This window comes from Alligator sinensis, unplaced genomic scaffold (genome assembly GCF_000455745.1).
Source record: "Alligator sinensis unplaced genomic scaffold, ASM45574v1 scaffold720_1, whole genome shotgun sequence".
Classification (NCBI taxonomy): Eukaryota; Metazoa; Chordata; order Crocodylia; family Alligatoridae; genus Alligator; species Alligator sinensis.
In genome coordinates this window covers 1,710,379-1,727,658 of record NW_005842026.1, presented here as the reverse complement: position 1 = coordinate 1,727,658, position 17,280 = coordinate 1,710,379, and the positions used below count along the sequence as shown (strand labels likewise).

The following is a 17,280-nucleotide window of genomic DNA, read 5'->3' as shown; positions in this document are numbered from 1 at the left end:
GTCGCTAGTCCCAGCTCCATTTCCGCCTTGGCCTTCCTGACCGCCCCCCTACATTCCCGAGCTACCGAGGTATAGCCCTCTCTTGTGATGGCCCCTCCCTTCCAATGGGTGTACGCCTTCTTTTTTGTTTGGAGATGTTCCCGGATGCTTTTGGTGAGCCATGGGGGCCTTTGTGCCCTCTTGCCCCCTTTGACTCATGTAAGGATTACTTCCCTTTGAGCTTGAAGGATTGTCTCCTTAAGGAACGACCACTCCTCCTGGACACTCAACTCCCTCCTGCTCTGGGACCTCAGTGCATCCCCCACTAGTTTACTCACCTCGTCAAAGTCCGCCCTCCTGAAGTTGAGGGCTGCTGCCTTGCTGGAGGCTTTCGCCACCTTTTGCTGGAGTCCAGCAGACGATGATCGCTATCGCCCAGGTGGTTGAGCACCTACAGAACCCATACCAGGTCATTGCCCGTGGCCAGGACCAAATCCAACAAGGCGTCTCCCCTGGTGGAGCTGTGTACCTCCTGGGTTAGATGGAGGTCCTGTATGTCAGTTAAGAACCTGCGTGAGCGGTCAGACCTGGCTCTCTGCGCCTCCCAGCAGATGTCTGGAAAGTTTAGGTCACCCATGACGACCACATCCTTGGACCTAACTATCTCCGTGAGCTGACTTAAGAATTCCTGGTCTCGATCTTCTCCTTGGTTCGGTGGTCTGTAGTAGACCCCCACCGTTAAGTCCCTTTCTACCCGACCCCCTTGTATTCTAACCCAGAGCACTTCTGTTTGCTCCTCCTCTGACTCAGTGTTACTCGCTGTGGATGTGTGTTGCTCCTTGACATAGAGCGCCACACTCCTACCCTTCCTGCCTGTCCTATCTTTCCTTTAGAGCCTGTAGCCCTTGACATTCACTGCCCAGTCATGCGTTGGGTCCCACCACGTTTCGGTGAGCCCCACTGTGTCTGGGTTGGTGCTGGCTAGCAGGAGGACTAGTTCCTCCTGTTTGTTCCCCATGCTGTGAGCATTAGTATAGAGGCATTTGAGGCCTCCTGAAGATGTCACATGTATGTGTTAAGCCACAGCAGGGTCAAGACTGCAGGGATGGTAGTCCCTGCTGAGGCAAAAAGACTGCCAAGTTTCAAGGAGACAGGTGCAGGGGGTTTGGAGAAACTGCACCCCAAAATCTTGAAAGCAAAACTCATGTCACATGTATGTGTTAAGCTACAACAGGGTCAAAACTGCAGGCTTGCTAGCCCCTGCTGAGGCCACAAAGCCTGCCAAGTTTCAAGGAGATAGGTACAGGGGTTTGGGGGGAACTGCACCTTAAGCTGTGGACAAGCAAAACTCATGACATGGGTGACACTGTGTGTGTTAAGGCACAGCAGGGTGAAAGCTGCAGGCCTGCTAGCCCCTGCTGTGACCATGAAGCCTGCCAGCTGTTGAGGAGATAGGTGCAGGGGCTTCTGGGTTCTGGGACCCTACCCCTCTACCTGCTGACAGGCAAAACTAGTGTCATAGGTGCTTATGCAACTGTCTCTGTCTTGGGGAACGGGAAACTACTGCAGGTCTGGCTGCTAGGCCCTGCTGTGGCCACTAAGCCTGCCAGCTGTGAAGGGAGTAGGTGCCAGGGGAGTTCTGGGTTTTGAGGTCCTGTACCTCTGGCCACAGGCAGGCAAAACTCATGTCAGGTAGCAGGACTGAAGATCCCCCATCACTTGCCACTACAGACCTGGGGGTAATTATTGACCACGCTATGAACACGAGCCGGCAGTGCGATGCTGTAGCCAGCAGGGCCAACAATATGCTGGCATGCATCAACTGATGCATCTCCAGCAAAACTATTGCAAAGAAGTGATTCTCCTTCTGTAATGGTCACAAACTCCTGGAAGATCGTTTCAGGCTCAACATTAGGAAAAAAACTACTTCACAACTAGGGTGTCCAGACTGTGACCATTACTCCTAGTTTTCCCCAAGGGTGAACAGTTGTTTATGGAGCCCTAGATGTACGCTTCTGATATAGCAGTAAGCTGCTACCAAGACCCCTCTCAGCCTTCTCTTTTTCAGGCTGAAGAGTCCCAGGTCCCTCAGCCTTTCCTTGTATGGCTTGCTGTGCAAGTCTCTGTTCATATGAGTGGCCTTTCTCTGGACTCTCTCAGTCTTTACCATGTCCTTGTTAAGGTGCAGAGCCCAGAACTGGACGCAGGACTCCAGCTGCGATCTCACCAATGCTGAGAAGAGCTGAGTAGAGCAGGAGAATATTTCAGCGCTCCTCTCCAGGAACTGTTGAGTTGAGATTTTTCCCATTTTTTCTTTCTGTTCCATCCTGTGATGGTCTCTTTTTGCAGTGTTTTAAAAAAAATGACTATGAAACAAAGAACGGTGTAATCTCTTCTTTAAACTAGTATTTAGTCTTTCTTCTGTCTTGGTATCATCAGTAGAGATGCTGAGATAACAGGGCTGTCTTAATTTTCCAGGGCCCTCACCATGTTGCTAAAATAGCAACTGCCTTCTTTGTCAGTTTTAAGAGACTTGGTAAGCACTTGTTTTGGATGGTATACAAATACAGCATTCAGCATTTGGTAGAGAGTTAGATTAGAAGACCCTTGAGGTCCCATCCTACCCTATGATTGTATGACTACGGCATTTTTGGAGCTACAACTACCACTGCAGCCTGATGTGCAACAGTAGAAACAGTTTGCAATAAGCCAACTGAGGCATAATGAATGATATAATTGGTAAATGAAGGATGCCAGATGTTGCAGGCATTCACTGCTTATCGTGGAATAGCAGTGTTTACCTATGAAATGATCCTAGTGCTCTATGCTTGGATCAGAAAACAAATCTAGGCTCTTAGCAGCTGTACTTTTGCATATGCAGATATAGGGTGAACTTGGCCTAGCCCTCTAGTTCAGAGAGGAGAGATGCTTTGATAGTAGAGAAACTGGTGGCACTCATCCTCTGTAAACTTGCAAACTGATTATCATCAGTCAGTGGGTAATCAGTTTGGGATTGGAAAATGTACAGTGGGTAGTCATCATCTTGGGGTGCAAGTCTGTTGAACATGCCCTGCTATACAGGATTGCTCTTGTGGGTAAAAAATTGGAGGAACTCAATGCATTGGGCTTCTGTAAATGTGGCGAGATGATACATAGCATATCCATACCAGTGCTATCCCCTCTGCTTCTGAGTGCATTAGTAGAATCACAGTACTTTTCTGTAAATATGCAAGTGCTGGTTATTCACCAAGGACATTTCATTGACATTATTCATGTGTGCTCAGGAAAGATGCCTCAGTGTCTTCAACTTTAGGGATACTGGATTTTTTGAAAAGCAGCACCAGAAATTTTTCGTGAACCAGAAATTTGCACGGTGGGGTGGGTTTGCAGTGCCAAATGTGATTCCCAGAAACCCAGCTTATCTTTTGTTTTCCCAGTTCATGATTCTAAGCCGTGCATAACGTTGGGTACCTGGACAACAACAGAGCAGGTGCAGCATGAGAAAGCTGTGTGCATTTCTCATTAAAGGGAAAGATTAAAGGGAAAGTAGAGGTGTTTAATGGCTAGCCTGGATCTCAGTATGTCAAATATTCTTGTTGCTGTTGCTTGTTGTGTTTTACATACTCTTTGTGAGGCTGATGGCAGTGTGAAGGAAGAAGCAAAATGACTGTTGCTTTTGAGCAGTTTGACACGAGGGAAATTAATTACTAGAGCACATTGAGACACTTTATGGCTGTGGTGAAGCCTTAGGAATACACTTTAACTGTAGCTAAAACAAGCGAAGTAAATCCCACTTTTCACAAAATAGAACATTTCAGCAATAAATAATCATGTTTCTGAAGAAAGCAGGCAAGGTGTTGGCTGCTTTAAGCTGCATTGCAGGTTGCATATATCTGTGTGTATTTGTACTCAGCTATTGTCTTGTCCACTGAGGGACAGTGAAAATGCTATGTTATAGGAAAGATGGTATCTGGAGAGTGAAGGGGTGAAGTATGCCTCTAGGCTCCAGAAAAAGAGTTGTCCACAGTTAGTGGCTGGCAGGGATGTAAACTGGATATTTTGCTCCATAAACCTTGCAAGCATAAATGTGGTGCCTGGGAGGCTGCATGATTGTGCACTTTTCAGTGCATCTGTCAGCCTTCTGTCTTTCTTCCAGACTGTGTTCCCCCCTCCATCATCTCTGGACTCAGAACCTTTAAATAGTTTGAGTCCATGTCCTCGCTTGTCTCCTCCTTTATCATGGTTAGGTTTTCAACAGGATGGAGGACGTAGCCCTCTGCATGCATTGGTATGTATTGTGGTCAATACATGGGGTTACACTTGAAACCCTCGACTGTGGAGGTACGTTAGTAAAGACTACTAAATGCATTACAAACACTGGTATATGGATATTATGGATATTTTGCTTCTGAGTGTGAAAAAGGCCCCGTGCAAGTAAGTTGAATAGCTTGAGTTTGCCCAGACTCAGATGTTGCTGCGCTCTTCACAGAGATGCTCATTGCAGAGCAGCGTGTCTCTTTGCAGTGGGAGAAACAAAGCGGCACTTCCTAGAAATGTGCTGGCAACAATCAAAAACCACTTGCTTGAAAATTTCAGTGAAATCAGTGTGAGAGGATGCTAATGATATCCAGGTCAACCTAAAACAGAAGATCAATTATTAGAAAAGAGTGGTTATCTCCAGCTAGTTCTGAGAGTCAGCCCAGATCAATCCTCATGTGTCAGCAACTATTTCTACCTCTTTTCTGTATCCAAGCACAACATGCAAGTAATTTGATTTGTACTTGTGCTTTTGAATTGAAAACCAAAATATTTTGACTAGAAAACTTGCATCTGACAGGCATATGACAGTATTTCTGCAAAATCATGTAATTTGAATGCCCAGTTAGAGATTTCTTTCAAGCATTCTTTCGTATTTTCAAAATATTTAATTTGAATGATTGACTGGTAATTTGTGTTTAGTTTTTAGTTTTGAATGTATTGAATTTATTTGCGTTGTGTTTTTAAAGTATTTTATCTTCCTGCAAAAGGTTTTAGTTTGAATGTATCAAAGCTTTTGCTAAAATTTATATTTGGGAATGCTTTATGGTCACTTAAAATATTTTTTCTTTCATTTGTTGTCAATTATTGCCAGTGCATGCTTTTAAAATAAAGCAGCTACTTTTAAGACAGAATTCCTTTGTTCCCCACTTGGATGCATTGACCACTATTTTTAGAGAGGGAGGGAAGGGTTGAGGGGATATGCAGTATGCATTAAATTATATCTAGCTGAGCCTCCTTCCTGCTCTTTGAGGGGTTCTTTCTCTAGATTTTTGGTTATGTCTCAAAAAGCTAATTCCTAGATGGAGGTTCTGCATCTTCCCTGTCCCTTTGCTCAGTGATCTCTTTGTCACTTTTTCCAGTTCTGACTTGCCTTCCTTTGGACTTCATTGTGTGCTCACCATCACTTTGTGGGCTGTTGGTCGTGTCTGAGCTCAGATTGGCATTGGTTTTTGTACGGTAGCTGTAGCCCCTAATTTTCAGCCCCCTCTTTTTTTCTTTTGGTAGAATTATTGCAGTTTTCTTTCCCTCCTTTGGCATTGGAGTGAACAGCATTCCTGTTTGACTTGAATTTTTGCATCTCCTCTGCAAAGTCCAAGTAAACATCTCTGTTCTTTTGGGAGTTCTACACTGCTTCTTTCCCCCCACATCCAAAGGAGATCCTAAAAAGCAGCACAAAGTTTAGCTGGAGTTTTAGCAGTAGATTTCTGTGTAGCCACATGTGCCTTCTCACACAGCTTAGGCTAAGAAGTAGTGAGTCATTCCCAAGACAGTGGTTTTTAGAGAGGGTGGACTTCAAGTCACTGTCACCTTTGGGTACAGTGTTATTGTGAGATTGTTGCTGGAGAACTCTTTGTCTGTTACAGGCAGCTCAGCAGCTACACAGGCGATTTTTTGTTGGTGGAGGAGGGCGAATCAAGGGCTTATATTCCTTTGGGAGGGTATTTAAGAATATGGATGGGTCGTATAATGATTGCTCTAATATCAGCAGATACAGATATATGCTGTTATAATTTAATGATTACCTCTACACAGTGCTGTTTAAAGAGCAGCGATTTAACTCGGGCCCCCTCTACGCATTCAGGTAAAGGCGCAATGGGATCTAATGCATGGTTCACACAATAGCACCTCTTGCTATGCTACATGTTCATGGCATGTAGGTGTGATTGTGGGATCATGCATTAGATTCCATTATGCCTTACTGCTGGTATAGGGGGAGTCCAGTCCTAGGGCAGTTGAGGGGTCTCAGCTGTGCAAGGACCCCATGCACTCCCGAGGCAGGGGGATTGTGGCAGCTGTGATCTCCCAAGCTTGGGGTCTGTGAAACTCCCGGGGTTGGAAGATTGTGGCAGCCATGATCTCCCAGACTCAGGGCTGCATGAAACCCCTGGGCCTGGGGGATGTGGTAGCCACAATCTCCCAGGCTTAGGGGTACATGAAACCCCTGGGACTGGAGAACCATGGCTGCGATGATCTCTCAGACTCAGGGGTGTGTGAAACCCCTGGGGCTGAGGAAATGTGACTGCTGCGATCTCCTAGTCCCAGGGGTATGTGAAACTCCCAGGTCTTGGGGAATCATGGCTGCCATATCCACTAGGCCCCAGAGGGTTTCATGTAGTTCAGGCACCCAGTATCCACAGCTACAGGACTCCGGGTCACCATGCTGTTGCGACTCAGAGTTGGCAGCTGCTGCGGCTGACCCAGATGCAGGACTCCTAGCCCTGGCTGGGCATATTGCACCCCTGCAGTTGGGAGCCCTGTCAGCTGATGGGCCCCCCAGCTGCAGGGGAGACCCTGCTACACATGCAAATTAAAGCTTGATAGTAACCAGCTATAAAGTTGGTACACATTTTTGAGGTCTAACTTTATAGCTGGTTGCAGCTTTTTATGGCATGATAGCTACTTCGCACATGTCGCTGGTTTTAAGGTAATTACTCAATTAGCAAGTTAATTGCACAATACTTATAGCATGGAGAGGCAGACTAAATGAGTAACTGTTGGATCAAGCAAATGTAGTGGTTACATTGTAACAACTGATCTGATGTGTGTTCCTGAGCAATAGCTCTTTCTCCCCCTTCAGAGCTGTTATGCTTACTCGTAGGTTTATCAATAGCACTCAAAATCAAATGTGAATATATGCAAAGCCTGACCAACAGATAGTGAATTGTACCAGTAAACTGCTGTAGTCTGAAAAAAGTTTATGGTTGAGAACCCACAATCATGCAGATTGTTGCTTTGAAAATATAGAAAGGTATGGGTATTGGAGAGGGTGAAAAAAGGGGGATCCTGTTGCTGGTTTGTGTAAAAACCTGCATCTCAAAGGATATGTATAGGAGTGTGTTCATAGAACAACTGCCTTTTTTTTAAATAACTTTTGTTTCTATTTTAGAAAACTTAATGAGGCCTCTTAAGAATTATGGAATTGAATGGTAAGCATATGTTTTATTTTAAATCAAGCTACTTTACAGATGTACTTAGGATAATTCTACTTAGGATCATGTTGGAAAGTTAAATATTTTCTTTACCATTTCAGCATGTCTATGGGTTTCTTGGTAGAAGAAACTGCACCAGTTGTTTGGAGGGGACTCATGGTCATGTCTGCAATAGAGAAACTGTTGAGGCAGGTAAGAACTTAAATTGTTGTTTGCTTCACAGAAAAAAAAATCAAAATATATTGTAATTTGAGTTTCCAGTTAAGCAGTTATTGAAATAAATGTCCTTGAGGAGTAGTCTTTGAGTATGTGTTGTATGTTTCTTCTAGGTGTTAGTTATGTTTTCTGTTATTCACTCCTTTGCATTGTTTTTATGGTGTTGTTTTCAGGCTTCTGAGCAAAAGCAGATATGAGTTTTACCTGTTGTAGGTTATTTTTGTCTCTAGTGGGTTATGGAATAGAGAAAATCCCACACAATTTACTGATTCGTTTTGATGCACTGGCTGGGGGAGTAGTTAGCTGATTGCACGATTTCACAATGATTACACACTTAATTTATACAACACAATTTTATTTTAAAACTCTTTGCTACGTATATAACACTGCTTAGCTTTAAGAAACACCACAAACATTAAAAACACAATAATTGCATATATCAGAAACAATGCTCCAAATGCACTTCCTTCCCAAACAATGCTATAAGAATTAGTGTTACAAAACAACTACAATTACAACTAAAAGTTAAATTTGAATCAATACTGTTATTTTTCATAATATACTTACAATCCTAGAATTCCGAGAAGCCAAATACCAAAATATGATTTCATTCCTCAGTAGTACGATTTAATGGGTTGGCCTCAGTAGTACGGTTCAATAGGCTGGCCTCAGCAATACGATTCAATGAGCTGGGCTCACCAGTGATAGGACTACGTCCCCTTCCTTCAGTCCCTTTCGGGCGCTCCGCGGCTTCAGCGTGAACTAAGAGATTCGTGTTCACGGAGAGGCTTGATTAGGCGATCAATCTAATCGGACCTTATACTTGCGATTCTTCCTTCGTTGTTCTGCAAGTGAAGTCACCTCCAAATTGGGACAGTAAGTTACAGTGAGCTGCCGTCATTGGGCTCCTCCTACTCAATTCATCATAACTCCCAAATTTGGGCTCGGATCTTACTCAACAGAAATTACCTTTGTTGAGCATTTTTTAAATTATTCTTGGGGAGACTTCCATATCACTGTAAATACTCTTTTCTTAGCAATTTGGTTAAAAGGCCTTAGGCTTTGATGTCTCGGAATTTAGGATATTTACTTTCTTTGTAAAAAATTTCTAAAGATACAATTTAAATTAAGACTTTAGGCGAAGTCAGGACATTTCGCACGTAGCTCCAAAACAATGAGCTAGATAAGGAGATAGATCCTATCTTCTTCCTGAAACTGGCTAATGGGCAATCTTTACAAACATTCAAACTATTTCATTCAATATGACAATTTTCTTAATATTGTTGGTCATGAAATGGAAAATTTTCCAAAAACCAGACATGATAAGAATTGCGTGCCTATCTGCCCTTTGAACATCTAACCCTTAGTGGTCAGTTAAAAGTGTAAATACACAAATTCTAAAGTTTGCACATAAATTGAGTATTACAAATATGGAAATGGACACATGAACAAATGTTCAAGTACAGGAACAGCATTGCTAATGGTCCTAACAGCATAGTGCTTAAGGATGTTCCTAGTTTCTATCAGTGATGTCAGTGAAACTACTCACAAATTTCCCAGAAGGATGTCAGAAGCTGAAGCTTTATTTGTAGTGATTTAAAATTCTTCTGAGTATTCCATTCACATCTGTTCCTGTACGTTATATTTATTTACTGAAGAACTTAAAAACAGCTAACTTCTACTTAACTACAGTTGGTTTTCAACTCTGTTGAGAATAAGTGATTTGAGTCTCAGGGTAAGGTAAGAGGGAAAGTAATCCTTGTACTACAGCAGTAGGAGCCAACCTTTTTGGGAGGAGTGCCACAAATTATGCTCCAGGTCCTCCCCGAATGCCACTCCAAACCCCTTCCCATGCCTAATCTGCTGCTCTACTTTTTGCTTTCTGCCCTGATACTCCCTTCTTGATATGCTATTCTGCTTTCTGCTCCCTGCTGTTGGATCCTTGCCCAACCTGCTGCTCTGCTTTCTGCTCCCTCTCTTGTCTGCTGCTGTGCTACCCTTTCCCTCCCCAATCTGCCATGTGTCACACACAAAGGTTGTCTGTGCCACTTGTGGTACTTGTGCCACAGGTTGGCCATCCCTGTACTATGGTATGCTCCTCAAACATGGCCATTCTAGTGGGCTGCATAAGCTTAAAGTGATTCTCTCCACTCTTCAATGCTCCTTCCCTGCCCCTTTTTTCCCCCATGGCTTTTATTTTGTTAAAACTTTTGCTGTTTTCAAATTTGACTTAAATGGGTATAGAGATCCGATTATAAAAGGACCTATGCGTGTCTTGAGGAATTACTTCATGTGCTTGCATTCATGTCTTGAGGAATTACTTCATGTGCTTGCATTCAGCTAGTGCTGTGGATACTTTGATGGTTGTCGACACGTGAAGACATTATGAAAATTAGTAGATACCATCTTTGTGCAGTGAAGATATTACATTAATAAATTTGCTGGGTTTGACATATGGTAACTGGGTGGATTTTTTTTCTCGTTTTGTGTGTTTTTTTTTTTTATTCCTTGACAGACTTTTATTTTCTCTTCTTATTGCAAAAGAAACTGTGAAGTGCTAATGAGAGAAACAGCTTAAAATGCATTAAAGTTAGATATGTAGTCTTTGGTATATTGACCAAATTGCTTACAGTTAACAAACATTGCAGAGATTTATTGAAGGATATTGCTAGAGTCCTATATGACCGTGGTAAGTTTCTCCAAATCTTTCACACCCTGGCTAAGAGGAAAATGTTTTTTTTCAATCTGTTTCCATCCTAGTACTGTTGATTTCTTCTCTGTTTCTAGTACAGGCTTCACAGTAGCTCTTTGTGATAAATTTTGCCCCAATCAGATAAGCCACGTGTTTGCCAGAATTTAGGGGGAGGATATTTTCTCCATTCTTGGCATTTAAAAATGAGGTTTATCAGTGCCAGTAGCTGGGATAGGCCACCCTATTGCCTTTGTATGCTACATTTAGTCAGGATCACAAAAGCTACAGAACCTAAAACTTCAAAGATGGATTTTGAAGTCAGCACCTGCTGTATTCACATACCAAGCTCTGGGAGACCAAGGTTTTTTTGGCAGTTGCTCCAGTGCTATTACTTCAATCACTGGTATCCCCAAATGGGAAGCAGATGCCAATTTCCTTTTTCAAGGGTGCTGATAATGACATATAATGAGTTGGTCGTTACCTAGCAACCAAAGAAGCAGTTACACTCCAGCAGATCCTGCAGTAGGAATGAGGCAGAATCCCTTGACACTGGGGGCGTTAGTGATTTCCCTGACAATGGAATTCACTTTTGAATAAGGGAGGTTTAACAGCTAGTTCCCCTTCCCAACCAAGAATTTGCTTATGTGGGTAAACTAGTCTCTTCATAATCCTGCATAAAATGAAATTGTTGACTTTCCTTCCAGGAAGAAAGAAACTCATAGATCACAGGAAGCACCAGTAGATTCTAACACGCAGGTGGTTTTTAGTAAATGACTAATAAATTCTGTGACTTGACACATGCTATTTTAGCGTGTTTAAAGAGTTATAAATCTCCCGACTCAGATAATTACCAGTCAGGTCTCAAGGGTGGATTAACTGCAGGGCTAATACAGCCCAAGCCAGGGGCATCTAAATTATAGAGGAACCCAGCATCCTATAATATTATTAAAATAGTGGTGTTCCATCATGCATTGGATAATATTGTGATGTTTAAGAGCTCTCAAATGTTTGCCTTTGAGGCCTATATTTTCCTAACCTGCAACTGGTCAGTCTGAACCACTATCTGATGTTTGAAAGGATTAGTTTTTATTTCTAATTTCTGTTCTTTGCAGAAGAATAAATTCTTTCTGGTTGTTTATATTCACACTTCACCTTTTAGTAATTACTCATTTTAAAGCAGTTCTCAAGAAATTGCTCCTTTTCTTCCTTTTTCAGCTATGTATAAAAAAAAATAAATTACACTCTTAATCTACATTTATAATATAATATATTAAGTTTAAGGAGTTTTCAGCTACTCTGACAAAAAGATAAAATATTAAGTAAAATTTTAAAGATGTTTAAGTCTGCTAGTTGCAAGACTGTTCTTGCATTTTATTGCACCAAATAGAGAAGGTTCATAGGTTTTACATAAGAAGACAATATTGCGTGCTCTAGTTTAGCACCAGTTTATAGAATATAAAGCCAATTTACTCATTCTGGCATCTAACTTTGCACCATTTAGATGCATTTTTAACCAGTGCTCCCTGCATTCTTAAAGAAATGCAAAACTCTAGAACTCTTTGTTCAGAGATGATACATTTTATTAGACCAAATAAATTGCAAAAAAAGATTCTTTTTCTGCATGCTTTTGGGCACACACGCCCTTTTTCAGGCTCAGGGAAAATTAAAGATGGTAAAAAGTTCCCATAGGTAGAAAATAAACTTCATTTTTGCACACAGGAAGCTGAAGGTGGAAGTCTGTTCCTCTGGGTCCATGAGAGTGTCTTTGTGAGTTGCTCTTTGATGTGCAGATAAGGCAGGATTCCTTCCCTGGTGGTGTTTGATGGCAGACTGGCAGGGAGGTGTAGAAATCTTTCTTGTTCAGCAATGATGTTTAAATCCTAAACTGGCTAAAATTCGGCATCTTCCATGTTTCAGATCTATCCCTGAAATCCTGATAGGGACTTACCTGGTCACATATTCAATTAACAGTCTGAAAGGAATCATCCACCAAGTTGTTATGCATTTTTTGTAGAATGATTTTGTGGCTTATTTCTTGTATTATCACACCATTAGTTGATTGATTGTGTGGCCAGGTTACAATTTAAGACACAATTGATTGGTTAATCTTGCCTTAAGTGAAACATGTAGCAGGGCCTGAGTTATATATCATTACTGCACTTGAAAAAAAGAAAAGAAACAATAATAATACATAAACAATAAGAAAAATACATAATGTGTTGGGAATCAGTATATTTATATATTCTTATCAGACTAGGGAGGAAAGAGAACTGTTTTCTTGTCCTTGAGCCTATATGTCTATATAACACTCCCATTTAGAAATAATAATATGTAAATTATCTATATGAACTTGTAAAATGATGTCTTACTAGGGCATTATGTTTAGATAATCCAGTAATCCGTAAAATCATTAGATACTTGGTTCTGTGACCTTTAGCCTGTTGTTTTGATTAGTATTACCTCATTGTTTCCTGACTGCTTTCCCCTCTCTGTCTGTACACATTTTTTTGTCTGTGTTCATAAACTTAGATTTTTAACTTTTTGAGTTACAATGGAAGCCTCTACACAAGATGTTTACTATGAAGTTGCCTAATTAGCTCTGCAGTAAATGTCTTAATGTCTACATGTGCAGTGCTATTAGGACGGAGTAAACTAATTAACTCTGCAGCAACACACATGTAGACACTGACAGGCCTGACTGTGTCACAGGAGTGCTTCAGTCTGGGGGCTGTCTGCCAGCTAGTCCTGCACTGCATCACCCTCATGCCCCAGCCAGCCCCTCTGCAGCACATTGAGCCAGTGCAGAGCAGTCTTAGGCTGGCAGGCTGACCCCGCAGGCCTCCTGCCAGCTGGGGCTGTTTCAACCCAGTTTAATGTGCTGTGGTTTCAGGCCCACATTCAAATGCCATACCCAGGAGGAATAAACTCTGGTGAGGAGGAATAAACTCTGGTGTGATGTGTGCTGGAGTTTATTGCTGCGCATTAATAGCACTTGTAGATGCCCCCAGTGCATAGCACAATGACATCCTCATCCATTACTGGGCCCTGATCCTCAGTGCAATGGTAAGACCAATAATAATTTTTAAAAATCCTTGAGTAAAACCAGGCCTATATAAATATTTTATTTTATGGCACATATCTTAACCAAGTTCTTCACAGAAAATATTGAGTACTAACTATATTTCAACAGAGCTAAGAAATGTAATAACTAATACAATATAGCAATCATTTCTTATTGTTGTTGGGGGAAAAATAAAGCAAAGTGAACTCTGATATAGTGAATAATAGAAACTTTGCCCATCAGTTTACCATTTATGTTGACATTTTTCTGTTAACATTTTTTATGTCTGCTTCTGTATAAACACCAGTCTCTGATTTGTTGAAATAATTGAAGTATTGAATGATTGAAATACTGACATGATTGAAATACTGAGTGGTAAGATTCTACAGTAGCAGTAGTTAACATAGCAATAGTCATGCAATATTTTTAGTCATAATTTATCATAGTAATGATAAATTTTAGTTACTGTATGGTTCCCATGTTTTCAATGCAAGTATCAATAAACATTCTTTTTCTATTATTTTCACATTATAACTAATAGGGCAGACAGTATAGATCTTTCACAAGTCTGGAGTACATCCACAATTATATAACCAGCAATTATTAAATTACTATGGTAATTGCATAGATTAATATGTTACCACAATGTCTTCTATCCAAGAGGAGAGAAGTTAAACCAAACGTCTATAGAGCAGTAGAAAACAAGGTCTGTATTTCTTGTTAAATGCAAGAGATTCAAATATCTGCATTTTACAAAAATTGTCTGGTGTGCATGTGTATTTATTAAGGAAAAAAACCAAAAAAGTTTTCTGTGACAATCAGCTTTTAGTATGTTGTATTTGAGCCTTCCAAAAAGTACATCCTTATAGTTACAGGAATGTCTGCTGTCCAACAGAAACTGCCAGACCTGATACTCTTTCTTAAATATAAGGGGATTGGAAAACATAAGTTCTGCCCTATTCAATATCTGAGTGGGTAAAATGGATGTATTGGAAGTTGTTCAGCAGCTTACCCACAAACACTTCAAATTAGGGTATTTGTAGGCCACACTACATTTTATGTTCTACAGTCCCAGAGCTTGTTATGTGAATTGTTTATATAGGTTAAAAGTTTATTCCTAATAAATTGTATTAATAGACTCTTACAGAGATTAAAAACCTAGACTAGATTCTCACTGGGGATTAAGGCACCTAAAGGGACACTTAAATTTAATATCTAGGCTAAGGGCCTAAGTCCAATATCTAGGCTTCAGTGGCATTCACCAAACCCATTCCTAAAGTCCATCTGTGCCTGCATTTCCACTGGTAAATCCCATAGACACGTTTCTGCAGGAGCACATGTACACAACTATGTAAATCCTGATAGCACTGAACATCTAGCACATCTAGCTCTTGCCTAAGCACTCTCAGGGTTCATGAAATAGTTGTTCCTCCAGTTCCCTCACTTGCAAAGTCTCATCCTGTAGGTTTGCTCAGAGCACATATAATGCCACACAAGACAAGTAGGTGGTATCCCTACTTTTATCCAACAGGTCAGTGGTTAGATCAGTCACTTAATGTATAAGAAACATCGGTTCAAAGTTGAGAAAACAGTTCTCTTTCCTCCCCCAGTGTGTGCCCTGTCCGCCAAGCTAGAGTCATGCTCACACTTGTGCTTTAAATGGTGCTTAATAAATATTTAAGTGTTTCCTCCACACTTAACAAGTAGGACTACATGAACCTTCCCAGTAATTTGTAGCTGTGTGGCTGGGGTCCCCACTGGGAGATTCTGGTTTAGATCCCCTCAGGCAGAGGTGGGATTTGAACCCAGGGCTTCAGTTTTTGAGGTGATTACCTTAATCTTGAGCTGTTGGCTAAAATGCTGCTACCACCATTGTCTATTTTTACAGACAATGTGGAGACGCTTAAATACAGGAGTGGGTTCAAGTTTATGAATCCTGATCAGAGATGGGTGTCTCTCACTAGCCCAGTTAAGCACCTAAGTTAAAGGAAGGGGCTGGGCTTAAAACATACAACTTCCTAGTGGCTAAATTTGGCGATTCTCTGTTCAGCATGCTGCTGCTTCTTCTCATGGCCTGTCACCATGGTTAAATTGATCCCCAAAATGAGTACATACTATTGCTTGATATGTAGCCTTAATGAGGTCCTCGTTAGTGCATGGTTCCCCCATATATGGGCAGGCCAGTAGGTGGTCTCTAATCTGAAAGTTTCCTCTGCATTTGCAAATGATGTTTGCATTGTTAGAATATTCCCACAGTTGCATGTTAACTTTGGTCTTACTGACCTCTGTTCAGAGACAGTTCAGGATTCCCCATGTTGGTCAATAAAGCTCTATGCCTGAAGGGAGATGTTTTGATATTTGTCCTAAATCCTTCCTGGGTCACTGCTAGTCATGGTTGCCACATTTTTAATTGTGCGATTGCCAGTGTTTCATCCAGTGGCTGCATTCTAAAGAAGTAACTTTTCCACGATTTTAGTCTACTGGGAGCTGCAGTGTGGCCATATAGTGGGTACGTCTTATCTTTGATCTGCCTAATGTATTCTGTTTTGCTTGTTACTGTTCTCTTTATGTCAGGTGGGGCGACTTCCACGTAAATGGAGACTTGACATTCATTGGTTTAAGGCATCCAGGAATGCACCCGTAATTTTCATTCAGCACAGTGTCTAGCTTCTTTTCATGTGCCTATTTTTCCCAAACCTGGCGTGGTTATTCGGTTGCTGAATAACAAAGTGCAAACACAGTAGTTTGTAACATTGTTGGATTGCCCCCCATTTGGAGTTGATGAGCTTCTTTAATATGTTGTTCCATATTAAAGAACTAACTTTGGACTTTGTCTTTTCTGTATGCGCTTTATATGCTAGAGGCAAGGATTTCTTAGGGTGATATCTTTTATTGGATCAACTATGTAATTGGAATAAAGTTAGACAAGACATTCTTCCTCAGGTTTCTGATCACAGGAAGCCTGTGCTGTGCCAGGCTTCCTGTGATCAGAGACCTGAGGAAGAATGTCTTACATTTGAAAGCTTACTTAACTTAATTCCAATGACACTGTTGGTCCAATAAAAGATATCATCGTAATAAATCCTTGACTCTTGCATAATTTCTGGATGACCCTGGCTACAACATGACTTTTACACTACCTTTACATGAAAGTGTGTGGTCTAGAGCAGCATTTCTCAATCTGTGAGTTGCAACCCAAAAGTGGTTCATGAGAATATATGAAAGGGCCACAAACTTTAAAAATGGATTCTCCTTTAAAGGAGAAAAATGTGGGAAACCATGGGTTTTCCCTTGCAGGCTGTCAGAGTTCCACTCTGGAAGGAGCTGCTTGGGGCCCCTCATGCCCCACACACACCTCCTGCCCCACACACTGCAGGGCTGGGGACTAAGGGTGGGGGGGCAGCGCATCGGGAGTGAGGGGCATGGGATCGAAACTGACCGTCAGTGTTTACAAATGAGTCCTGGTATAAAAAAGGTTGAGAACCACTGATCTAGAGTCACTCCCAAGTAGGTAGAATTTCATCACTGGGCAAGAGCTATTTCATTTAAGGTTAGGTTGAGTCGCATAATAGCATCTTGGTTCCAAAGGTAGAAGAGATTAACCTGTGTTTTATTTGGATTGGCATGTAGTTGATTTTTGATGTAATCATCTGACAGTCCATTGAGCAACGATGCCAATGTGGCTTTGACCTGAGTGAACTTCTCTGTTTGGGTGGTAGTATAGTAAAAGCCACGTTATCCAGCACCTTACAAACTGGCATGCTCTATTAGCTGTCATGCTGGCTTGTAAAGTAAAAGAGAAACCAGAAGTGCCCACCATGGCACTTCCGGTTTTGCCAAGGCCCTACAGCCCAGGGCAAAGC

The 17,280-nt window shown here is 41.5% G+C and overlaps 1 protein-coding gene across 11 annotated transcripts in view; it reads left to right on the top strand.

Annotated features, from left to right (window-relative positions):
• Nucleotides 1-17,280, top strand: part of NUBPL (nucleotide binding protein like) — a 256,910-nt gene that overhangs the window by 122,791 nt on the left and 116,839 nt on the right. For all 11 annotated transcript variants that reach the window (XM_025202457.1, XM_025202466.1, XM_025202456.1 and 8 more), the window contains 2 exons: nt 7,406-7,445; nt 7,550-7,640. In XM_025202457.1, the coding sequence (XP_025058242.1) occupies nt 7,406-7,445; nt 7,550-7,640 (131 nt within the window). The remainder of the gene's footprint in view (nt 1-7,405; nt 7,446-7,549; nt 7,641-17,280) is intronic.